General features: G+C 40.6%; 1 protein-coding gene across 3 annotated transcripts; it reads left to right on the forward strand.

Moving 5' to 3' along the window:
* Positions 1 to 598: 598 nt before the first annotated feature.
* Positions 599 to 25,421, forward strand: LOC108401436 (myosin-2). 3 transcript variants are annotated; one of them, XM_073234783.1, is made up of 40 exons: positions 599 to 619; positions 863 to 905; positions 2,343 to 2,570; positions 2,661 to 2,804; positions 4,250 to 4,406; positions 5,533 to 5,560; positions 5,644 to 5,752; positions 5,840 to 5,932; positions 6,331 to 6,394; positions 6,513 to 6,611; positions 7,259 to 7,362; positions 7,893 to 8,031; positions 8,381 to 8,499; positions 8,589 to 8,738; positions 9,814 to 9,984; positions 10,149 to 10,458; positions 11,102 to 11,169; positions 11,988 to 12,075; positions 12,165 to 12,282; positions 13,342 to 13,465; positions 13,552 to 13,688; positions 15,080 to 15,335; positions 16,923 to 17,165; positions 17,277 to 17,453; positions 17,536 to 17,681; positions 17,765 to 17,855; positions 17,943 to 18,332; positions 18,953 to 19,079; positions 19,769 to 19,887; positions 20,027 to 20,223; positions 20,913 to 21,096; positions 21,174 to 21,339; positions 21,442 to 21,566; positions 21,740 to 22,048; positions 22,136 to 22,339; positions 22,657 to 22,782; positions 22,868 to 23,038; positions 23,121 to 23,225; positions 23,345 to 23,440; positions 25,136 to 25,421. In XM_073234783.1, the coding sequence occupies exons 3-40, from the start codon at positions 2,367 to 2,369 to the stop codon at positions 25,286 to 25,288; spliced, it is 5,811 nt and encodes a 1,936-aa protein (XP_073090884.1). In that variant the 5' UTR covers positions 599 to 619; positions 863 to 905; positions 2,343 to 2,366; the 3' UTR covers positions 25,289 to 25,421. The 3 variants fall into 3 exon arrangements, with proteins under 3 accessions (XP_073090884.1, XP_073090883.1, XP_073090882.1); XM_073234782.1 differs by lacking the exon at positions 599 to 619 and adding an exon at positions 628 to 697; XM_073234781.1 differs by lacking the exon at positions 599 to 619 and adding an exon at positions 643 to 765.
* The last annotated feature ends 286 nt before the right edge of the window (positions 25,422 to 25,707 follow it).

A 25,707-nucleotide genomic window follows, 5' to 3' on the forward strand; every position in this document is an offset into this window, starting at 1 on the left:
TGAGTAGGTAGACAGGGAATGGTATGCTGTGTCGAGGACCAGTCCAGGCAAAAGCGAAACACTGAGAACGTAAGGATATCCCCCAAACTACCAGAACACCGGAACGAAGAGAAGACCTTTTTAAATTGTTGAAGGCACGTACTTTAATTTTGCAGGGCTGGAAGGAAAGGATCAGTAGGTGAAAATTAACCCTCATGAAATTAAACTGGTATTTGTATTTTATTCCTATCATTTAATATGTTAAATATGAAAAGTGATGCCAGGCAAGCCTGCGTGGCATGTCCAGAAAGGCCAGGAAGAATTTATGGCAGACGCCAGTTATTCTGGCTGCCCTGTCACTGCCTTTATCCACCAGCCTGAACCTTCCTTTCAGATCATCTTCTCAAATTATCCATAGGAGATTTATTCACATACTCAATAAGAAAAATATTTCTAATTATATCCAACCATTCTTCATATGAATGAGAATCATGCAGGGACGCAAGATTGCCAAGACTTTTTTTGCCAAACAATTCCTTTTGACTTAAGAAAGAAGAGGCAGCTGCATTGTTTCCATAGCTATCCATATAAAAGAGCCCTTGGAATGACACTGACTCGTCCTGCTTTAAAAAGCTCCAAGGTAAGTGGGAACAGGACTGGGCTTTCAGGAGGGACACTGGCCACACCGCCCCGTGTGTCCCTGCAGCTGCTTGTTCTGGTACTGCTCCTCCTGATACTGCATGTTTTACATCCATGACTTCCGTTGTCTTCTGTTTACAATAGCAAGTAATGCAGCAAATGGGTTTGGTTTTTGTTTTTGTTTTATTTTTCTGCTTTTGGTTAATAAAGTGTTTTTCCCTTTTCTGTTTTTTTTTTTTTGCAGAACTGTCTCACTTCCAGTGTAGATCTTCTCACTTGCTAACAAGGTAAGATTTGGACTAACCAGTCCCTGAAGGAGAAGAGCCTCTAGGATGGACTTGTGTCACTTAGCAACCTTTGAGAAACTGCTTGTCTCAGTAAATACCTTAACAACTGTACTTTGGTAAGGGAGCTGGAGAGGGAGAGAGGGAGAACTTGTCTTTTAGAACAGGGTATATATACTCATTGAGGACTCAAATATCGGTGGGATCACATTTTAGCAGGAGAGTCACTCAATAGAATTTTTTTTTTCCATAGGGGGAGAAAATCTGCACCAGAATACCCTGGCTAATAGTCTCAAATTAGATACAAATGTATCCTGTTATTAGGATTCATTTAGTAAACAAGCTATCTTAACAAATAAGAAAGGAGGTACCTAGGAAAATGCTTCCTTTAAACTCCTTTAAAAACTTTTAAAAGGTTACCTTACCCAATACTGAATTTTACATGAAAACAAAACACTGTGAAACTTGTTACATATATGACGAAGGTGTTACTTTGCCCTAAGACCCACTGAATTTCTAAAGAGAGAGTCTGGCAGATAGCTGATTAAAACAAGTTCAAGTAATTGCTCCCGTAATGACTGTGGTAGCATTCTTTGCCAAACCTTTCGTTCTGTTGATGCCATTGGCAACCTGCAGAAAACCCACACGGAGCACCGCCAGCCTGCACTCTTCAGAAGGAAATCTGGGATAGCAGAGGGAGCCCTTCAATGTTTGAAGAATGAGTTAATGTTTGCCATGGCTTTGATCCTCAATTAGTTTAACCAGGTTAAACTGAATTAACTGGATTTAATAAGCAAAGAAATTATGTTTGGCACCTTCTACTAAGCAAACAAACAAAATTACAATCCTCAAAACCACTGAATTTGAGCACTTATGGTGGAATATCAAAAGCAGGAAATAGAGTTCTCTTCCATTATATGTCAAGAAATGGAATTTATTACATTATCATAAGTGACATTTTATATATAATGGTAGCCTGAACGATTTCAAACTGCTTTTTCAGTCATCATTTTAACTTTTTTTTTCAAAGTATTTTTACAATACTTCATGGGTTGTGAATTAAGAAAGGCAAATACTGTAATCCCTATTCTTAAGATGGAGACACCGAGGCTCAAAGAGATCAAGGGTCTTACCCAAGGTCACAAGCTCCTTAGGAGCATGCTGAGTCCACAGCCCAGCTCTCTGATTAGCTGCCAGTCTTAGAGGATAAAAGAAGATAATGGACATAAAGCCCCCAGTACAGTGTTGGGTACACAGCATCCCCTGATGTATCTGAGTCTTTATGGTCATGTTTGTAGTAACTATAGCGCAGTGGACAGAGGACATGCCTGTTGGAATTTATAACTAATGAGTTTTCCATGAAATATCATCAGTATAGAGATTTATTGATGCTCATGACAGTCCATGATCTCTAGTGTGAAGTGGTTTCATCTCCTTTAGGACCTCTGACTGAGTTCAGCAGCCATGAGTTCGGATCAGGAAATGGCCGTATTTGGGGAGGCTGCTCCATACCTCCGAAAATCTGAAAAGGAGCGCATTGAGGCCCAGAATAGGCCCTTCGATGCCAAGACAGCTGTCTTTGTGGCGGAGCCCAAGGAATCCTTCGTCAAAGGGACGATGCAAAGCAAAGAAGCTGGGAAAGTGACTGTCAAGACTGACGCGGGGGCAGTGAGTGAAGTCCCAGGGCCCGGCAACATTTGATTGATCCTTTTTTTTTGGTTTAGTGTTAACATAACAGTTACCTTTTCTGTTTACCAGACTCTGACAGTGAAGGATGACCAAGTCTTCCCCATGAACCCTCCCAAATTCGACAAGATCGAGGACATGGCCATGATGACCCACCTGCACGAGCCCGCGGTGCTGTACAACCTCAAAGAGCGCTACTCAGCCTGGATGATCTACGTGAGTGCCTCCCCACCCAGAGGAGGCTTCACCCTCATCGCCATGGCCCCCACCAGCCCACTGCTTCTTCCAGAGCATCAGTGGGTCAGAGTAGAGACTCATTTTACTTTCATTAGTAGTGTAACCAGTTAGTATAAAAGGTAACTAGTTAATTAACTAGTATGCTAGTTAGTTGACTAGTTAAAATATTCACTACTGCTATTGTAAAACACAACCGAAGAGCTGGAACTGTCTTCTCATTAAAAGCTGGGCAAGGCCATTGTCCACGTGGACTGGGTTTGCCACAGATCCCACAGACAAACATTGGAGCGGCTACTGCTTATATCTCCACTACATGCTTTCATCTTTTACCATCCCCTCATCCCAGCTACAAAATCATCCAGAGAGAAAAGATAATACGTTTTAACACATGAAGAAAATGTTTTACAGACTAGATTTCACTCATTTCCATTCCTCCCAAATAACAGCATTTGTAGCTGTGTGTTCTGGTCCCTTCTACGAATGTCACCTCCTTGAGGAAACCGTCCAAATTCCTCAGGCAAATTGGATGTTATGTCCTATTGTTTCTGTCCCTACAATAATAACACTGACCACATTTTTCTGCCATCATTCATTACCTGTCTGTCTCCTGTGTAGGCTGGGAGACCTTGAAGGAACAGCATCGCATTTGTGTTTTGTTCCAATGCCTTGCAGAGGCCCGGTACATAAAATGCTCTCAGTAGATATTGTATAGTTGAATTTATTAGGTGACATCAGCATTTTTGTATAATTTAGCCAGTGCTGATATTCAGCAGGGCCACACCTATACAGGTGGACCTGGTCAGCATTGGTGGGTGCCTGTCTTACACCAATTGTCAAGATCTGGAAAATCCCCCTGTTGTAATCACAGTGTATTTCCATCATTCTGTGTTTTATTTCTTCCTAACTTAACAGTATGTTGCAAATATTTTCCAACATTGCAGCCTACTTTCAAATTCACCTATTTCAATGCCTGCATCATAGTGTCTTAAGAAGATTTACCACATGTCACCTAACCATTTCCATATCGTTGTGCTCTTAGGTTGTGCCCCAATTTGTTTTCATGGATTTGAACTATCTTAATGCTGAAAAGGAAATATCTGCCTATATCCTAAAACACAGTAAAAATGTCTCACACTACCCATTGAACACAGTAAAATGTCTCATACTACATATTAAAAAAAAAACTTTTAGAACTCTTGCTGTGACAAGGCCCAAGAAGTACAATAAAAGGTCTAAATTGTGGTCCCTTCCTTTGCGGGTTTTGCTGTCTCATTGTTGAACCTTCCAATTAGTTTTCAGGCTGATGCCTGAACAAATGTAGAATACTTACTTAAAGTGCTCCTTGTAGTTAGAACATTAATAAGTGAATTGCTCAACTAACAGAAAGGGCCTTTGGGTAGTTATTCTTTTTTTTTCTGGCACAGACCTACTCGGGCCTCTTCTGTGTCACCGTCAACCCCTACAAGTGGCTGCCAGTGTACAACCCTGAGGTGGTGGCTGCCTACCGAGGCAAAAAGCGCCAGGAGGCCCCGCCCCACATCTTCTCCATCTCCGACAATGCCTATCAGTTCATGCTGACTGGTGAGTCAAATGCTTTATGTGCACATGATCTTTTTGGAGCAGAACCACAGGAGAAAGATACTCTAACCATTTCAACATGATCTTTGAGATAGTCTCCTTTAGTTGAAGCTGATGAATTTGTGAAGAAGAAGGTCCAGGAAGGAGAGAGTGTAAAAGATGACTTGCTATTATATAATTGCTAATTATCTCTTAAACTTTTAAAAGTCAACAGAGGTTGGCCATAGTTAATAATTAGATAATTTTCTTTCAAATGACACAAAAACAAAAAAGCTTGAACAAAAATATAAATGTCTACATGTACGTATGCACAAACACACACACACACACACACACACACACATACACAATCACACATACAAACTGTGTTTCCATTACCAAGAGCCGAAAAACAGAATAAAAGTTGCTTATGTGGCCTTATCCTCAATATCAGAAATTATGACCGATGAACAGTCTCTCTCTATTAAGGATGATGTAAATACTATTGTCCTTTGTGCGGAACTGACCTGACATCACTCTAGATTTTAAGGCGCATCTGGTATTAAAACAGTTACACAATGAATCTTCTTCCTGGAATATTGTCTCAGTAGGCCAATCTAAGGTACTTGTCCCACCTTGGGGAAAGGGCTTAAAGAACTTCTCTTTAGAGAGAGCAAAATGGAAAATGAATGCTTACCTTTCCCCAGAAATATGACTAAAGCCATGATCACTTCCAAAGTACCACCTTTACTCTATTTACTCCTTTACACATGTTAAAATTTCTCCAATGCCTATTTTTCATTACTTCCTGCACCTGATACAAATATGTCACTACCTAAGCTGTCATCTAAATCCAACTAAAGACTCAAGTCCACTTTTGACATTTATTTAGTGGCAGAGTATTAAAAAGAAAAGGGCTGGTGCTTTGTTGTAGTGTTCCCTTTTAGATGGTTGTACCCATGCTAATGTGGGGAGCGGTGGGATGAAGAGCAGGCAAAGAGCATACTAGGAAAGGTAGTAGGCCCAGAGCCCAAGAAGCCCTGGGGATTGCAAAGCCCAGTCTGAAAAATACTAAGTTCAGTCCAGGTTACCTACAATTTACAAATATACAGGAAAACAGTGTTAAATGTCTGTAATTTCTCTTTCATAGACCGAGAGAATCAGTCAATCCTGATCACGTAAGTAGATTTTATGCCTTCTTTCCATGGCTGCAATAGCTGCCACTTTTGGGACCTCATCTGACTTAGTTTTTATTTGACAGTGGAGAATCTGGTGCAGGGAAGACCGTGAACACCAAGCGTGTCATCCAGTACTTTGCAACAATTGCAGTTACTGGAGACAAGAAGAAGGAGGAAAGTGGCAAAATGCAGGTGGGTCTGATCGCCACAGTCAGAATCTGGGCTCTTGGGTAAGAAGTTCCTGAGCCCCACATGTGAGGCCTGCTCTTGCCTTTGCAGGGGACACTTGAGGATCAGATCATCAGTGCCAACCCCCTGCTGGAGGCCTTTGGCAACGCCAAGACTGTGAGGAACGACAACTCCTCTCGCTTTGTGAGTCACTTGGCCACTGCTGCAGACATTGCCTGCTGGTTATAAACGATGGGATGCTGGTGAACACATTCTGAGAATCTTTTCCATTCACATTACATTGTATCCGGTTCTTTCCTTTTCCTCTGAGCATATAATGACCTGGATCCATGTCCCATCTAAAAAGATAGGCGACCCTACTTGGTTCTTCCTTATGTGTCATTACCTACAAATGTTCACAGTTTCTAAACTAAAGATAATTTTCATTTTGCCTACAAAATAGGGGATGCACCTTTTCTACCTGATAAACACAGTCTCTGACTTGATTTAATATTAATGAACTAGCAGTTCAAGTGTTTTGAGTTTCTCAAAGATTTGATATGACTTAAACACAAAGCAGTAATATTGGTTTTCCTTTCAAGGGTAAATTCATCAGAATCCACTTTGGCACTACAGGAAAGCTGGCTTCCGCTGATATTGAAACTTGTAAGTTCTTGGATAGCCTTTACCATTGTTTCTGTTTCTTATGGCCTATAAAGTTAGCCCATATTTGCATCTCACATAAATTGTGCATTTTTCCTCTTTGTTATTTGTTTACCTCCAGATCTGTTAGAGAAGTCTAGAGTTACTTTCCAGCTTAAGGCTGAAAGGAGCTATCATATTTTTTATCAAATCACATCAAACAAGAAACCAGAACTAATTGGTAAGAAACTTCATGACTTCTTTTCAGTATTGCACCCAGCACTTATCAATGCCTGCTCCAAACTAGTATTCCACAGAATTTTGTCAAGTTGATACATAACCTTGATTTTGAAAATAGCTTTATAAGGTTGGTAGAAATTTATATGCGCTTATTATAAAAATTTGAAAAGAAAACTGAAAATAACACTTCCAAATCCTATCACTATGAAATAACCATGATAAGTACCTAGATCAATATCATTCCAGTTATTTTCTGTACATATATCTTTACATATAGGTACATACATAAAATAACTGGAATATAGTTTGATGTTCTTCTGTAATCTACTTTTTTCATTGATTAATATACTATATGAAGCATGGCTATTAGATGTTCCCTCTACATTATTATTTCTGAGGATTATACAGTGTCACATACTAGAGATAGTATAATTTACTTAACTATATCATTTTAAGAATATTTAGGTTGTTTCCAATTCTGGATTTTAAATAGTCAACACTGCACTGATTATCCCTACAGATATAACATTTTCCAATATGTAATTATCTTTTTTGGCATCATGTAGTACCTAAGAATTTATCCTAGAAATCTCTTGTTTTAATGAAGACGGTAATTCTGCTTGCTTTTGCTCTGTTCCTTGTACTTAGAAATGCTTCTGATTACCACCAACCCATATGATTACCCATTCGTCAGTCAAGGGGAGATTAGTGTGGCTAGCATTGATGATCAGGAAGAACTGATAGCCACAGATGTAAGTACAACAAAAGAAAATTAGAATGAATACGCTGTATTAGAGCAATGGTCCCTTCTAGGTAAATGTGCAATTTCTAGCAGAAATAGCAAAAGAGAATTTAAGATTAGCCACTGGAGTGGATGTACCACTGGAGTTAACTGATAAGATTAGGATGTTCCCCTACAACCTTTTACTTTCCTTAATAGTCTTTTAAAGGTCTTTCATTTCTGAATTCATCTAGACCATTGTAATCTATTGCATTAAGTACATACCACATCTCAGAATAGCAAGTTCCTTAAGTTTACTATCTTGTTCTCTGTCTTAAGTTTACTTTTGAATCCTCAGAGGGTATGTACCTATAACTCTAATGCTCAGTCTGGCTTTTGGTTTACTAGCTCCCTATACACCAATCTAAGATGTGTCTTGTCCCTTATCAATACTGGTAGTTTCCTTGGTTTGATCAGCAAGTTAGGAATCGGAAAGTGAACTCTTCATAGTAAGTGTGTGGAGATCATAACCTAACAGTATCCTATCGGTTATACTGACAGAGTGCTATTGATATTCTGGGCTTTACCAATGAAGAAAAGGTCTCCATCTACAAGCTCACAGGGGCAGTGATGCATTATGGGAACCTGAAATTCAAGCAAAAGCAGCGTGAAGAGCAGGCAGAGCCAGATGGCACCGAAGGTATCAACCAAGTCATTCGCCTGACCTCATGTTTGTTTGACAATCACATTCTTAACTTGCTATTCTTGAGTTTTCCTAGGAAGACAAATTTATTTTTAAGAATTGAGTTTTAAAGTATACCTAGATAATATACTGTATGAAGCATGGCTATTAGATGTTCCCTGTAATTTCTGAGTTCTTTAGGGCACACTACTCATAATGATGGTCATGAGTTTAGTGAAAAAAATGGTCAGAAATGCTCAAAAAAATATTCTGAAAACACAAAAACCTGTAGCTTAAAAGATTTCTTTCTAAGGAAGTGGGTTGCTTTGGGCGAAGTAAACATCATTCTATCCTCTCGTCCTTTCAGTTGCTGACAAGGCAGCCTATCTCCAGGGTCTGAACTCTGCTGACCTGCTCAAAGCCCTCTGCTACCCCAGGGTCAAGGTCGGCAATGAGTTTGTCACCAAAGGCCAGACTGTAGAGCAGGTAGGTGCATAATTCAAATTCATTGCCAGGAATGCAAGCATTTTTAAGGTTCTTTAATAACCTCAAGAGATATATTTTTACCTATCAAGGTGACCAATGCGGTGGGTGCTCTGGCCAAAGCCGTCTACGACAAGATGTTCCTGTGGATGGTCGCCCGCATCAACCAGCAACTGGACACCAAGCAGCCCAGGCAGTACTTCATCGGGGTCTTGGACATCGCTGGCTTTGAGATCTTTGATGTGAGTAGGCAACTGGTTGGTAAGGGGATGTTACAGTGAGGCAATGACAATATTATTAAGAAGAATTTTGTGATTACGACCATTTCTTACCACTGTCAAAAAGTCATGCTTAGGCTTAAAAGAGTGTGACTGGGCAGCTACTAATCATTTATTGTAGTGGCAATTCCCTCTCTATAAGAAACAGTGCACTAAATAGGACTCTAACTTGCTATGTGATCCAAAGGGAGTGAGGAATTAGCTTAGTGTAATGGGGGGCTCTGAAAATCCCACTGTGCAAAATGAAGTTAACATGAAAACATCAAAGTAAACCTGTGCAACATACACTATGTCTGAATACACAGTGGAAAAAGCATTCGGAAGTGCTGAGGCAAGATAATAAGAGCTAAGAAAATTCTGTCAGCTGAGTAATTTAGAGTCAGCATTAATTCTTATTAATGTGATAGCATAGCATAACAATTCATATTTGATGTTGAAATATATTTTTTTCCTGCTTACAGTTTCTAAGGTCTTTCTCTTTCCAATTATAAAAGCAAAACTTGGGCATTGCAGAAAATAGGGAAAATCAAGAAAAAGATTCCACATTAATTCCACTATTTATAGCTAGCTAATGCTAACATTTTGGCTTTTTAAAAAAACATGTTCAAGTTTTATTAGCTGTACATCATATTAGGTATCTTGATTTTTTTTTCACTCCACATTAAAGAACCAGGGTGGTAATTAGTGTTCACATGCAATGAAGACTTCTATACAACAGAGATTCCTCCCAGCCAGCTTCTAATGGATTGCAAATGAGCTCTTAATGGAGTCAACAGAAACAATGGGAATGCACATGGAATGATTAAATAGGAACTCAGAAAAATACCCAAGTAAACTTAAGCAAGTGCAGGAAAAGAGTATTTGTATGTATGATTTAAGATTTTGTATAAAAGGGCAGCAAATAATAGATTTCACAGTCCCCCCTCACTGACTTTGATATCTGCAATCCAAGGGCTACTTAATATATATTTTTAAATTAAAAGGTCTTATATTTTAGAATGTTCAATTTGCTAAATAGAAAACACACCTATTTATTTAGTACAACAGTCTGGAGCAGCTGTGCATCAACTTCACCAACGAGAAACTGCAACAGTTTTTCAACCACCACATGTTCGTGCTGGAGCAGGAGGAGTACAAGAAGGAGGGCATCGAGTGGACGTTCATCGACTTTGGGATGGACCTGGCTGCCTGCATCGAGCTCATCGAGAAGGTCTGTTTGGCTTTTCAGAAACCATTTTTTGTGACAACTAAATTATTCGATTCTAATAATTTAATTAGATTATTTAATCTAATAAGAATTAAAATTATTTTAATTCTATAGACAGAGAAAAAGTTTAAATAGATTAAAATTTTGTGATGTGGTCTGCTTTTCAGCCGATGGGCATCTTCTCCATCCTGGAAGAGGAGTGCATGTTCCCCAAGGCCACAGACACCTCCTTCAAGAACAAGCTGTATGAGCAGCATCTTGGAAAGTCTGCCAACTTCCAGAAGCCCAAGATGGTCAAAGGCAAGACTGAGGCCCACTTCTCGCTGATCCACTACGCGGGCACTGTGGACTACAACATCACGGGCTGGTTGGACAAGAACAAGGACCCCCTGAACGAGACAGTGGTTGGGCTGTACCAGAAGTCTTCATTGAAAACTCTAGCTCACCTCTTCTCTGGGGCTCAAACTGCTGAAGCAGGTAACACTGAAGCCTCTCATACTTTCTCTAGGTGTTACAAAATGTGATGTTAGGTTAAGGCTGCTGATAGCGCTGGCAGAAGGCTTAAAGGGCCAAGCCCATTGTTCTTCCAAGTTTTGAGTAAGCAGGCTGCATTGAGATCATACACTTGAGTCTCACTCCAGTATTGACAGAGGCCCTCCTGCAAAAGGCCAGAGAGGAACTATCAGGATCTCAACTAGTGAAAAGTCTCGGCTTCTTTGATCGTCTGCTGCTGCTTCTTTCACATCTGATGAATATTTTCACATCTGATTGAATGTGTGGGGATATGTAAAGCAACAGATCAACTAATTTCTTCTTCTCAATCTGAGCTTCTATTGGTGATTTTTGAAGTTACTCTGTGTCCCCAAATATCCTAATATTGAGGAGGCTCTCTCTATACAGTGAAGCGAATGCCCTTCACTGCATTTCCTAATGAAGAAAGAAATCACAGCAAAATGGATGCAGACTTAAATTGAGGGGTAAAAGTCATTCAAGTTCAGAGAGGCCAGTAGTGTCGAAAATGCTTCACTCAATGAGAAAAGAAATTGGCAAGAAACAGTCCAAGAAATACAGTTGATTTGAAACTGTATTTGAGTGACATCTTTTCTTATTTTTTCTCCAGAGGCAGGTGCCAAGAAAGGTGGCAAGAAGAAGGGCTCTTCTTTCCAGACGGTGTCTGCCCTTTTCAGAGTAAGGAAAAAACTGGTTTTGACAGTCCCTGATTGCTCTGGGAAATTTGTTTTTAAAAGCACAGGGTCTTCTTTCCAGAAGTCTTTTAGGAAAAGATGGACTCTAACTAATGAGTTGTTAATCTAGCTTTGGAGAGCAGAACTTTAAATTATTCATTGTTCTTAGTTCATCTTTCATGCCAACCCACACAATGAAGAATATTTTATAGGCTATTTTATAAAACATAATCCTCCTCTGCCATTCATAATTTAGGTGACTTGTGAAAGTAAGCAGTGACACGTACTCAGAGCCACTAAGGCATCAGAAAGACTAATGAAAATCTAGCAGCTAACCAATGAGGAACCTTAGGTATCCTTGTTTTTAATCCAGTCCAGTTCAGTTATAACAGGCAGAATTGCTTCCCTTATAGATATTTTTATGCCTTAGAATTTGAGAGGGTTGGAAAGGAAGAGTTACATTTATGAGAAAATGTCCAAATTCAGTTCTGGAGGAGAAAGGGTGACCATCTAGTACACAGGAAGGCAATGGCCTTGTAAATGCGTCGGGGGGCCACGGACCAAGGCAGGAGGAAGGACAGTGCTTATATACACTGAAAAGAATCATGTATCAGGCTGCTTTTCCTGTGTCACTCCTGCCAACTCAGTGGAGAGAGAGGAGAAAACTGCATCCCAGTAGAGGCATAATAAAGTGTAATCTTAAGCGAAAATGGTCCAAACTGGTCATTCAGCTCAGCCATCAACACTGATTTGATAGGCATCACCAAATGCACAGACCCATGTCTGAAGTCTGAAGCAACAAGATTTTTCCTGATTTTACAGGAAAATTTGAACAAGCTGATGACCAACCTGAGGAGCACCCACCCCCACTTTGTGCGCTGCATCATCCCCAATGAGACCAAAACGCCTGGTGAGCAGTTTTAGAGTGAAAGCACAAAGCACGGCTGCCACAGCCACTTTTTAAAAATCTCTGTAGTGAATAAACATGTATTATTTTAGGGGCCATGGAGCACGAGCTCGTGCTGCACCAGCTGCGGTGTAACGGTGTGCTGGAGGGCATCCGCATCTGCAGGAAGGGCTTCCCCAGCAGGATCCTCTATGCAGACTTCAAACAGAGGTCAGGCTCCCCTAATTATGGTATGTCTTAAAGTTCAGAATAAATGTATTTCGTGCAAGCAAAACAAGTTAGTGAAAAATATGTTTCTCTGTGTTATTTTTAATCTACCACAAAAAAAGTAGAAAATTATAAGCCTCTAAACACCTTTAAAATATATATACGCCACATATCAAGCACTCTGAGGCCTTTCTTTGGATGCACCAAGTTCTTGGCTTAGCTCATAGATGTATAACCTCAACTTCAATAATTTTGAGAACTACCATTTTTGAGTGCTTCATATGTATGGATTACCTCACTTAATCCCTACAAAAATTCAGTGAAGGGAAGTAATATCAGTACCTGATTTTATAGATGAATAAACTGAGGCTCAAAGAGATTAAGCTACTTGTCCAAAGCTACACAGTTATTAAGTGGCTGAGTCAGGAACTCTTTCATGCATGGAGAGCTGCCAGTGAGTCATTTTCTGTCTCCTCTTTGGTACCACCATTTTTTCTCTCTTATGCAAGTTTCCCAGAACCAGGTCACAATTTCAGACCCTCAACTCTTCTTTTTCCTCCCTAGTAAAGTCCATCTTGAGAATCAAATAAGAGGAAGAGGGGACAAGGGGATGGCTGGCAGCACAGGGAACTGGTCTTTCCTCAGTCTGGGTCTGGCAGAGTTGACAGAAAACTCAGTGCCTGAGAACTGCTACCTATAGTGTACCCTCTACTAGACTTCTCAATAAAAATTTACTTTCTTGGACTCAGGATCTTGAAAAGCAAATGCATCCAGCAAGGCTAACATGTTACATTTTATTGATCACCTACGTCATAATGCTAACAGTATTACAGAATCCTTTCCTGAGAACAAGGTCTGATGGGCCAGAGAGTTGCAACTGTGCAGGAAGGTAAAATGGAGTAAAAATAGTCAATAATAGATTGACCATACATGCAATGCACTTACTGAGAACAAAGAATAATTTTTTAAAAGCTCTGAATTTCTAAGTGGATCATTTCATGTTGAGCTATTCTTAGTGTCATCAATAAACCAAGTTTCAAAAAACTATATTTATTTTAACAGATACAAGGTATTAAACGCGAGTGCTATCCCCGACGGACAATTCATTGACAGCAAGAAGGCTTCTGAGAAGCTCCTTGCATCCATTGATATTGACCACACCCAGTATAAATTTGGTCACACCAAGGTAATAGTCTCTAAAGCCCGCCAGATGCTATTCCTGTCCCCTCAAAGTTTTTGCAGTTTCTGAGCTGCAGTTCTGCCCCCACACAGGTCTTTTTCAAAGCTGGTCTTCTGGGGCTCCTAGAGGAGATGCGAGATGACAAGCTGGCCCAGCTGATCACGCGAACCCAGGCCAGGTGCAGAGGGTACCTGGCAAGAGTGGAGTACCAGAAGATGGTGGAGAGAAGGTATAAAAACATATTGTTTATTTAGTCACATCTTCCTTCTTCAGAAACACATTTGAGGTAGCTTAGCTTACAGTTAAGACTTAGATATGATAAGGCCACCAATGTAAGAAAGAATGGATGAGTTCCATACTGAAGTGGGATCTACATGTACCAGAATACTTAAGGTGGAGATCATCACCATGGAATACATTCTGAGTGTTCAGTGAAAAAAAGAAAAGCATTAAGTGCGTGTAGTTCTTATCCAACAAGAAAAAAATGTATCAGTGAGTAAGCAGAGACAAATTTTGCCCTATCACTTGGTTCTAATATGAATTTAATGGGTGGAAAATTAAATAAGTGACATTAAACTGTATATCAGACAGTATTTTCAACAGTGGTTTTATACAGGATACAGAAGCAACTTTCGTTTCATCATTTCTAATATCAAACTATTATGATTTAAGATGTTGAGGCCATTTATCTGTAAAAGATTATGTTTAGTAAGCTGATACAATGTACCCAAGGCACATAGCTTTCTAACATTCTAATGTGACTGCAAGACAGAGTTCTAAGATTAAAGATCCAGTCACCTCAAACTGCAAGGTGCATATGCACAGAATTCATGAGAAATGCATTTTATATTGCCACCTGTGCATCCATCCATTTTTGTATATATGTTTAAATAAATATAAATCATTTACATGAAACAAATTTTATTTCTATCACCTGTGGTTATGCTAATATTTTCTACCAAACTCTATTTCATTAAAAATAAGAAGTTTGGTTATGACCCACTATACATATCTTTGGGCAGTTCATTGCTTTTATGTGAGGGTAATTAATTTTTAAAATAATTAAGATTAAAACAAGCATGATATTACAGAACAGAATGCAAAATTCACACATTAAAACACAAAACCAGATGCTTGCAAAGAAATTCTTGAGTTTTTAATGAGTCCATTTATCTCATGCCCCATATCCCTCAGGAGTCTAGTTTTCTCCCTTCACTGCTCTGAGAAGTTTGAGAAGCACTGATGTAGAGCAGTAGTTCTCCAAGGGTGGCCCTTGGACCCATATCATCAGCATCTCCTGCAAACTTGTTAAAAATGCAAATTTTTAAATCCCACCTCAGTTCTTCCAAATCTGAATCTCTGACTGTAGTGTCCAGGAACCCGTATTTTAACAAGCCTTCAGATGATTCTTAATGCATGCCAAAGTCTGAGAAACACTCATGCAGAGAAATGAGTGATTCACAAGACTTTGACCAGCACCCCTAAATATAATTTCTTTCATCTGTGCTTTTGAAAGTAAGTGAGGAACATGGTGGGGACAGAACCTCCAACTCTCACTGCCATGATTTCATCTCATTTCATCATCCCTACAACATCTAATCTGCATCAATTAAATTTCAGGGAGTCCGTCTTCTGCATCCAGTACAACATCCGTGCATTCATGAACGTCAAGCATTGGCCCTGGATGAAGCTGTTCTTCAGGATCAAGCCCCTCCTCAAGAGTGCAGAGACCGAGAAGGAGATGGCCAACATGAAGGAAGAGTTTCAGAAAACCAAAGATGAACTGGCCAAGTCAGAGGCAAAAAGGAAGGAACTGGAAGAAAAGATGGTGTCACTGTTGAAAGAAAAAAACGACTTGCAGCTCCAGGTTCAGTCTGTAAGTAGTGCTCTCATCCTGGGTGCTGCTACTCAGGCTGCAAGAGCAGGAACCCCGGCCGCCCGCGGCCGGGAGCTGGGCAGGCACCAGAGGGAGAAGGTTGCGGCACTCTGCTGGTACCGTCAAGTCCACATACTCCGTCATCCCCCAAGAGCCCCTCCCCAGCCAGGACCAGGGCAGTGAGGTACAACTGACCATTGTCTTCCATTCTATGCAATTTCATCAAATTACAGGGCTTATGACTTTTTTCTCTTTGAAGACAGATTCTTAAAAGTGATTTTAATGGGAAACTATCCCAAATAAAAATTAAGGGGAGGATAGCAAGAAGTGATTTTTTTTCTCTGAAATTTCCTTGAACTTCTAGATGTCTGTGGGTCTTAAATCACAAAATGTACAGCTGACAAATGGCAGTATTTCTACGTCAGATTTTACTGAATGGTTGTTAGTTATTGATCTCCAAAACTCAGATTTGCTCTTTCGGATCCATCTCTGTGGTCAGAGCCCCACAGTGCCACACCCGATTGCTGCTTTAGCACCTAACTGCTCTGCCTGGCCCCAGCTCTCTCTTCTTCCACCCACCCTGCTCCCTGCTCCTGAACCAATCATTTTAAAATTGCTTCCATCAACTCTGAAATGTAATTTTTAAGACTGTCTTTCATTTGGAGTGAACTGAATTGGTCTGGTATAATTTACCCATCACAAAATCATGTTTTTTCCTGTTGATTAAGTAGTCTTTTCTTTCAAGTTTGGGTGGTATAATCACTTCTTCTACAAAAGGAAATAACTACAGTAGGAAGTAATAACTACAGATGGAAAAAAAAGGTGTTTTACTGCTCCCACCCCCCTCAAATCTATCCTGAATCCTCTTCTATTGTCCCTAGAGAAATACTCAGAATCTGTTCTCCACTACTATATTCACCACATGGCTATATTCAACACATTTTACTCTTTTTGTGTATTCAAAGGCTGATAGGATATGAAGGCTCAATGGTGAATGCATATATCAATATCGCTCTCATTTCCTGTCCATCCCTAACCTTCTTAATTGGGAACAGAGTAGGTTGCCAGGACTCTCTGGATTACTTTAGCCTCAACTTGAACTTAGAGCATCATCACCAGGACCATCCACCTGTCCTACGAAGAGACACAGCTTAGTAGAAGTAACATTTTGAATTTCTTCTGCTGGAATGCCTTCTCTCCTCCAGCTCCATACCCCAGTAAATTGATTTCTGCAAAACCAAATCCTACCCATCTTTCAAGGCCCAAGTTAAATGCCACTTCATTCATGAAACCATCTCTGATACAACTTTTCTGATCTCTTATGTCACTAGTTGCTTTCTGTATTGATTGTAGCTGTGTGTGTTGTGGGGTAGGCTTTCTAACCTACTGCAGAATATACTCCTCTAAAGAAATGGTACAGTATCTGATATATTTGCATCTTCCCATGTCATGGAGAATCCTGCACTGCACATAGAAGGTGACTCATAAAAGTTTAAATCTAAAGAACCAGCAGCAGAGACTTACACTGTTTTCATTGTGAAATATTTCATTTGTTCTTCCCAATTTTGATTTTGATTCCAACTCAAGGAAGCTGAAGGTTTGGCGGATGCAGAAGAAAGATGTGACCAGCTGATCAAAACCAAAATCCAGCTGGAGGCCAAAATCAAAGAGGCAGTTGAGAGGGCTGAGGATGAGGAGGAGATCAACGCCGAGCTGACGGCCAAGAAGCGGAAACTGGAGGACGAATGTTCGGAGCTCAAGAAAGACATAGATGACCTTGAGCTCACACTGGCCAAGGTTGAAAAGGAAAAGCATGCCACAGAGAACAAGGTGTGAAAATATAGAAGAACATGTATGTTTTCATTATTATTATGGAGGACAAGCATAAATTTGAATCCACCAAAATATAATATGTAATGCAAAATATTTTTACTTCCCAAGGTGAAAAACCTCACAGAAGAGATGGCGGGCCTGGACGAAACCATAGCTAAGCTGACCAAGGAGAAGAAGGCCCTCCAAGAGGCCCACCAGCAGACCCTGGATGACCTGCAGGCGGAAGAGGACAAGGTCAACACCCTGACCAAAGCTAAAATCAAGCTAGAGCAGCAAGTGGATGATGTAAGTCTAGGATTAAGAAGGAAATTATTTCCTTTAAAAGGAAGCTAAGCATTCTTTTTGACTCAACAGTATTTATATTTAGCTTGAAGGCTCCTTGGAGCAAGAAAAGAAACTACGCATGGACCTAGAAAGGGCTAAGAGGAAACTTGAAGGTGACCTCAAATTGGCCCAAGAGTCCATAATGGACATTGAAAATGAAAAACAACAGCTTGATGAAAAGCTCAAAAAGTAAGTAAGGAAGAATTGCTTGTAAACTTGCTCCTAATGATGGACTTGGACTCAGTTGGTCTCCTTTTCTACTTTTCAAAAAGGAAAGAGTTTGAAATTAGCAATCTGCAGAGCAAGATTGAAGATGAACAAGCTCTTGGCATTCAACTGCAGAAGAAGATCAAGGAGCTACAGGTAAGTCCATGATTTCTATCAGACTAATTCAACAAGACAAAATTACTACCAAAAATAAGCTAAGTTTGTCCTTTTCACCACTTCCAGGCCCGCATCGAGGAGCTGGAGGAGGAGATCGAGGCGGAGCGGGCCTCCCGGGCCAAAGCAGAGAAGCAGCGCTCTGACCTCTCCCGGGAACTGGAGGAGATCAGCGAGCGGCTGGAAGAAGCCGGAGGGGCGACCACGGCCCAGATTGAGATGAACAAGAAGCGGGAGGCCGAGTTCCAGAAAATGCGCAGGGACCTGGAGGAGGCCACCCTGCAGCATGAAGCCACGGCGGCCACGCTGAGGAAGAAGCACGCGGACAGCGTGGCCGAGCTGGGGGAGCAGATTGACAACCTGCAGAGGGTCAAGCAGAAGCTGGAGAAGGAGAAGAGTGAGATGAAGATGGAGATCGATGACCTGGCCAGTAATGTAGAAACAGTCTCTAAAGCCAAGGTACTACAGACTCTGGGAAATTGTTATTAACAACGATAACCCTTTACATACACATCATAGTTTGCACAGGCCATTTGACACACATTATGCCATTTGTTCTTAGTAGTAATCTAGGAGGTAAGCAGGAAAGATATTGGCATTTGTATTATTTCCACTTAACACATGAAGAAGCTGAAATTCGAATAAATGCATCAGCCCCATCACACCATTAATAAATGACAGCACCAGGTTTTGCACGCAGGACATCTGTGCTCTCTCTGTCTCCAATATTGTCAGTTATCCGAAGTTCCATTTACCTAAAGGCAATGAAGTATTTATGAACATGTTTTAGGAAATATGCCCTAGAATTCTTACAAAATCTTAAATTGAGAACATAATCCATAAATGTCTTACATCAATATTGAATAAGGCTTCATGGTTTACTTTTTTTTAAATCCCTAAATTCCCAAGTTAGGACAGCAATCATAAAATACAAAAACATTTCCTATATATCAGATTACATGTAAGAGAATCTGGTTTATTTTGTATGTCAAAATAAATATTTTTTTGTTTTAGAGGAAACTGTAGCTATCGCAAAATTATATTAAAATGTCCTACTTCTTACGCTTTTTCTCACCTAGGGAAACCTGGAGAAAATGTGCCGCACTCTAGAGGACCAACTGAGTGAACTGAAATCAAAGGAAGAAGAGCAGCAGAGGCTCATCAATGACCTGACAACCCAGAGGGGACGCTTGCAAACTGAATCTGGTAACTGCCTCCTCTCCGATGGTGCCTAAAAGTAGAGATGATGCCGTTAAAAGGAACTGATTTGGTGATGTGAGAGCCTAATAAAAGCAACTGAGAGCATGTGTGATTTACTGAACAGCTCAGACTTTCAACCTGCTTGCAAGGTCACTTGGGGACAACACTGAGATAAAGAATTCAATAGGACTGGATGAAGCTCTGTTCCCGAAAGGCCTTGAGTATTTGGCCATGTTGCAGGGGTGTTTGGGATTAGAAGTCACTCCAGCGTGGGTCCAGGGCTTCTGTTTTAGACCAAGCTTCTTTTTATCTGTATCAGAATGAACCGAATTCCTCTATAGGGCAGTGGATGACCCAGTCTCTCAAAAGTCTTATGAAACTGGGACTACGCAGAATTAAATACTTTAGTTCCCTTTCTTGACAGGATCATAAGGTTTTACATAATATCATATCACCCAGAAACATTAGTTATGGAGAGAACAAGAAGAATTTAAGCTGCAATTTATTCATTCAGATTGCGTTTCGCCATAAAAATCAGAAATTTGACCTTAACCAAGAAGATGTCAACAGAGAATCCAGTTCTCTGACAACTCAACTGAGGGGTGGGGTGTTAAGAGATAAAATTTATTTCTTATAAGAGCTTGCAAATTTTTTTATCCACTGAAAAAAATGGTACCATTTCTTTTGACTCTCAGGTGAATTTTCACGACAGCTAGATGAGAAAGAAGCTCTGGTGTCTCAGTTATCAAGGGGCAAACAAGCTTTTACTCAACAGATTGAGGAACTGAAGAGGCAACTTGAAGAGGAGATAAAAGTAACTATTATTATGACTCACCCTTCCCCCACGACCTGGTCCTAACTGGAGTCCATTACACCAGCTTTTAAAGGGTTTTGAAACTTAAGAGTTCAACATTTAAGCATCCTGTAAAATGAAGGTGTGACTATCTCCTCAGGCCAAGAACGCCCTGGCGCACGCCCTGCAGTCAGCCCGCCACGACTGTGACCTGCTGCGGGAACAGTACGAGGAGGAGCAGGAATCCAAGGCCGAGCTGCAGAGGGCGCTGTCCAAGGCCAACAGCGAGGTGGCCCAGTGGAGGACCAAGTACGAGACGGACGCCATCCAGCGCACTGAGGAGCTGGAGGAGGCCAAGTACGTGTGCAGACGTGAGAGCACGCACAAAAGGCTTTGCACATTGAATCAGAAAGATACAGCCTCTGATGAGTGACTTTGCCTGCAAATGTTCATTAATTATCTCCTATTTAAGGCACTATCAGGCCCCAAGCACTATCAGGAATAAAGCAAACATGATCCCTGCCCTCCTAGCCTAAAATCCAGTCAAGGAAACAAAAAATAACAAAACATTATACAGATAATAGGCCTTCCTGCCATTTGTCAAGCACACCAAGCTCACTGCCGAGATAAAGAATTCGCTTGCTGGTCCTGTCCGCCATATCCTCCCCCAGACCTCCCTCTGGCTCACTCTCTGATGTCATTTAGATCTTGACCCAAGTGTTGCCTCCTGATAGAGGCCTTTCCTAAGTATCTAGCACAGTTGCCCACCCCTTAACTCTGTTTTATGTTTCTTCATTGCAGTTTTATGTGTGATGTGTTCTGCATTTTCTCATTTGCTTATTGTTTCTCTCACACATTCAGACATTTTTTTGCCCTCTTCACTGCTGTGTATCCAGGGTCTGGCTCATGAATCGAGCTCATCAGTAACTGTTGAATGAATTCATAGATATTTTTAATGTAAAGTTCCCAAAATTTTCAATGTGGTGATCATTCATAATTCTTGTTTTGGTTTGCTTCCCTCTCTACAAACCTATATAACCTTCAAGGAAGAAGCTGGCCCAGCGGTTGCAGGCTGCTGAGGAACATGTGGAAGCTGTGAATGCCAAATGTGCTTCCCTTGAAAAGACAAAGCAGCGGCTCCAGAATGAGGTGGAGGACCTCATGCTGGATGTGGAGAGAACAAACGCGGCCTGTGCAGCCCTGGACAAGAAGCAAAGGAACTTCGATAAGGTAATTTCTGCACCAGCCTCTGCTCTCTCCTATCTCCCCCGATCCTTTACAGAAGGTGACCACTCTCGGTGTTTCAGGTCCTTGCAGAATGGAAACAGAAGTATGAGGAAACCCATGCTGAGCTCGAGGCCTCCCAGAAAGAGGCCCGCTCTCTTGGCACTGAGCTGTTCAAGATGAAGAATGCCTATGAGGAATCCCTGGATCAGCTAGAAACTTTGAAACGAGAGAACAAGAACTTGCAGCGTGAGTCCCTTTCACTTTCAATAATATTCCTGCCTTGGAGGACCAGTTCTCTAATATCTTCTGTCTGACCAAGTCTCTACCTGTCTTTTACCCAAACAACAGAGGAGATCTCTGACCTCACTGAGCAGATTGCAGAAGGAGGGAAACGTATCCATGAACTGGAAAAAATAAAGAAACAAGTGGAACAAGAAAAATCTGAACTTCAGGCTGCTTTAGAGGAGGCAGAGGTACAGGACATATCATACACTATAAACAAATAAGGCCAAAAAAGAATTAGGCCCACCTGCCGAGATTGAAAAAAAAAAATAAGTGGCACAAAAATCAATGAAAGGGTGAGTATGCAGAGAAACTTGTGAATGCTTCCATTCCCTGCTAACATCACCCCTTGATGTCCATTAAGGCATCTCTTGAACACGAAGAGGGAAAGATCCTGCGCATCCAGCTGGAGCTGAACCAAGTCAAGTCTGAAATTGATAGGAAAATTGCTGAAAAGGATGAGGAGATTGACCAGCTGAAGAGAAACCACATTAGAGTCGTGGAGTCGATGCAGACCATGCTGGATGCTGAGATCAGGAGCAGGAATGATGCCATCAGGATCAAGAAGAAGATGGAGGGAGACCTCAATGAAATGGAAATCCAGCTGAACCACGCCAACCGCATGGCTGCTGAGGCCCTGAGGAACTACAGGAACACGCAAGGCATCCTCAAGGTAAATGGGAGCAAGAGATGGTCCCAGGATGGCTGGAGTGACTGCAGCCCCGAGGACAAGGTGTCTCAATGATCATTCATTCTATAGGACACCCAGCTGCACCTGGATGATGCCCTCAGAAGCCAGGAGGACCTCAAGGAGCAGCTGGCCATGGTGGAGCGCAGAGCCAACCTGCTGCAGGCCGAGATTGAGGAGCTGCGGGCCACTCTGGAGCAGACAGAGAGGAGCAGGAAAATCGCAGAACAGGAGCTCCTGGACGCCAGTGAGCGCGTCCAGCTCCTCCACACCCAGGTGAGATTCAGCACAAAGAACACACCTTTAGTAAATGCTTATGTGTCCCCAAAAATATAAGACAAATGTTTTATATGACAGCTAGGTTTTTATATTTTTACCAAATTTTAACTCTATTTTGGAGAAATCACTTGTTTTATTTTGCATAAATTACTGCTGATTCATTTCCTAAAATATTTTAAAGTTGTCCATATTCTTAACAAAATAATATTGAAGGGCATTTGACTTACAAATTATTATCTGAAAATGTTTTTAAATGGGTACCACTAAGTACTTTGGTAACATGATGAAAAGTTTTATAACTTATTTTTTATCAGAACACCAGCCTGATCAATACCAAGAAGAAATTGGAAACAGATATTTCCCAAATGCAAGGAGAGATGGAGGACATCGTCCAGGAAGCCCGCAACGCAGAAGAGAAGGCCAAGAAGGCCATCACTGATGTGAGCAGAGGGCGACACCATGGTTAACATGAATCTCGGCCTGCTATTGCAGCTGTTTTACTGGCTTTGTTTTACTGCTGCTTAGGCGGCCATGATGGCCGAGGAGCTGAAGAAGGAGCAGGACACCAGCGCCCACCTGGAGCGGATGAAGAAGAACCTGGACCAGACGGTGAAGGACCTGCAGCTCCGTCTGGATGAGGCTGAGCAGCTGGCCCTGAAGGGCGGGAAGAAGCAGATCCAGAAACTGGAGGCCAGGGTGGGTGTCTCAGTCTCTACTATTTCCGTTTGTTCCCAATGCTTTATTGGATCAAAATTCTTAAGGGCCTGTTTATTCATAGGTGCGCGAGCTGGAAGGAGAGGTTGAGAGCGAGCAAAAGCGTAATGTTGAAGCTGTCAAAGGTCTACGCAAACATGAGAGGAGAGTGAAGGAACTCACTTACCAGGTACAGCAATAGTTTCTGTCAGAAAAGTGCAGCTCCAAATATATGTGAAACATCCATATGCAATGATACAGTAGTCATGTGCTTTTGAAGTAAAGTCTATGGTTTTTGTAATTTTTCAGACGGAAGAAGATCGGAAAAATATTCTCAGGCTTCAGGATTTGGTAGATAAACTTCAGGCTAAAGTGAAATCCTACAAGAGACAAGCTGAGGAGTCTGTAAGTATCCTTAAGACACAAGGGAGAAATCCTTTGTTAAGTAAAGCTAATAAATAAATAATTAGATTAACTACTCCTTGTAGTAAATAAGCTGTTTGCTTTTTAGAACACTGTTTACTTCTTAAAAACATTTGTGCATTTTTGTGCTTACTGCTTATTAGTTGTAATAGTCATAGCTTGACTTTCAAATTAAATTTTGATTCAGAAAGAGACATCAAAAAATTTCAAAGCAGAAATACAGGCCACATTCTCTGGCCACAGAAGGATAAAATTGCAAGGCAATGAAAAAATATAACCAAATTCCCAAATGCTTAAATGTTAAAAAACTAACCTTCTTTAATAAGTGTTGGGTTAAATTAGAAATAAAAAATATAATTACTATTAATTATAAATAAAATTTCAAGGGAGTTCTACTTTTACAACTCCATTTAATCTAGTGAAAGCTCTCCTTGGAGGACAATTCACTGCTTTATTTGTTTCATTATGAATCGAAAAAATAATAATTGAATAAACTGACAGTCCAATGAAGAAATTTTAAAAATAATAAATTAATATAAGTAAAAAGTACTGTTAGAGATAGAAATGGATGAATCAGAGCATACTGTCTGCTAACTTGATAATTTCAGTAATATGTGATAATTTCTGGGGAGTTAATAAAATAAATAGACTTAAAACAAGTTTAATCAAGAAAAGGAAGAAAGAAAATACAAACTTATAACATTAGGGGTGAGGAAGGGGACAGACCATGTAAGTAGAGGATTTTTTTTTAATGTAAAATATAAACCTGTCAATGAAGGTGAAACCTTGAATAAACTGATGCTTTTTATGGGAGAATATAAATTACTATGTTGGCTGAGTTAGTTACTTCAGAATTACTTCTGGAAATGAATTCAGGTCCAGGTAGATCTTTCAAAATTTCAAGGAACAGATAATCCCCAAGCTACATAAGACATCCCAGAGCATGGGAAGATACGGAAAACTTTCCAAATCATTTTAGGAAGCTCATATAATCTTGTACTGAAACCTGTCCCCAAGAGAATGGGGAGGGGAGGGTGAGTAAAGGCAGGTTTACTCATAAGCATAGTTATAGCAAAAATAATTTAAGTCCCTGAAAACCTTACTTTATTGAGGGAATTGTCCATCAACAGTCCATTGGTGATTAAATAGGGTTAATTCTAAGGATCACTTAATATTAGGGTATCTATCTATAGAATCATTATATCCAAAGCAGGAGAAAAAGAGTGTTTTGAAATGTACCGAAATGATATACGATAAAACTCAACATTTCTTTAAGGCAACTTTTGAGATTTCATCTTTAATATGATAAAGAATTTCTAACTGGAACCAACAGCCATCTTACAGTGAGCATTAACAAGCAGGCTCCGGTTTTCTTGCCTTCTTCTCTGCTCTTCTATTTGGTTCTTGCTCTACTGGTGATACATACTATTTTTTAACATGTTTGGTTGCCATTATTTATGAGAGGGATGCCATTATTTATGAGACACCGTGCCCCAAATGAATCATAAAGCTCATCTCAGTGATAAGCAAAATCCAGGAGGTGGTAAGATAGACAAGAGTGTTCCCTGTGGAGTACTGTAAGTTTTCCATAGATGCCAAGTCTTTTCTTCCTTTAGGTCTATGTAGCCTAGCGAGATGCACATTATGGGTTCCTGATGATTCCATTTTTATTCTCAGGAGGAACAATCCAACACAAATCTTTCTAAGTTCCGCAAGCTCCAGCATGAGCTGGAGGAGGCCGAGGAGCGGGCCGACATTGCCGAGTCCCAGGTCAACAAGCTGCGGGTGAAGAGCCGGGAGGTTCACACGAAAATCATAAGTGAAGAGTGATCACATCCTGGTGCTACGGAATGACTGAAGAGACCCACACAATGTGGGCCTTCGGTCGTTTCTCTCTGTAATTATTGTCTATTCTACCCTATTGCGAAGGAAATAAAGAGCATAGGGGACTTTGTAAACAGTATCATTAGACTGGTCTTTTCTTTATCCTCCTGAAGCAGTTAACTTGCATTAACAACAACAAAAAGCTAGAAATAATCACAAGGCTATCAAACAATTACATTCAACCTGCCACTAAGAAGTAATTACATATTCCCTTTTCTTTGAGGTCTATAACAGTATTTTAAGACTATAAAGTTGTGGCTTATCAGAGAATCCTGTTCTCATGAACAGAAATCTGGAAGTCATTTTTCCTTCTTTTTAACCTCTCCTTAATATTGGGACATAATAGGATTTTAGAAAACTCCCGA

The sequence above is a fragment of the Manis javanica genome, chromosome 4, assembly GCF_040802235.1.
Source record: "Manis javanica isolate MJ-LG chromosome 4, MJ_LKY, whole genome shotgun sequence".
Classification (NCBI taxonomy): domain Eukaryota; kingdom Metazoa; phylum Chordata; class Mammalia; order Pholidota; family Manidae; genus Manis; species Manis javanica.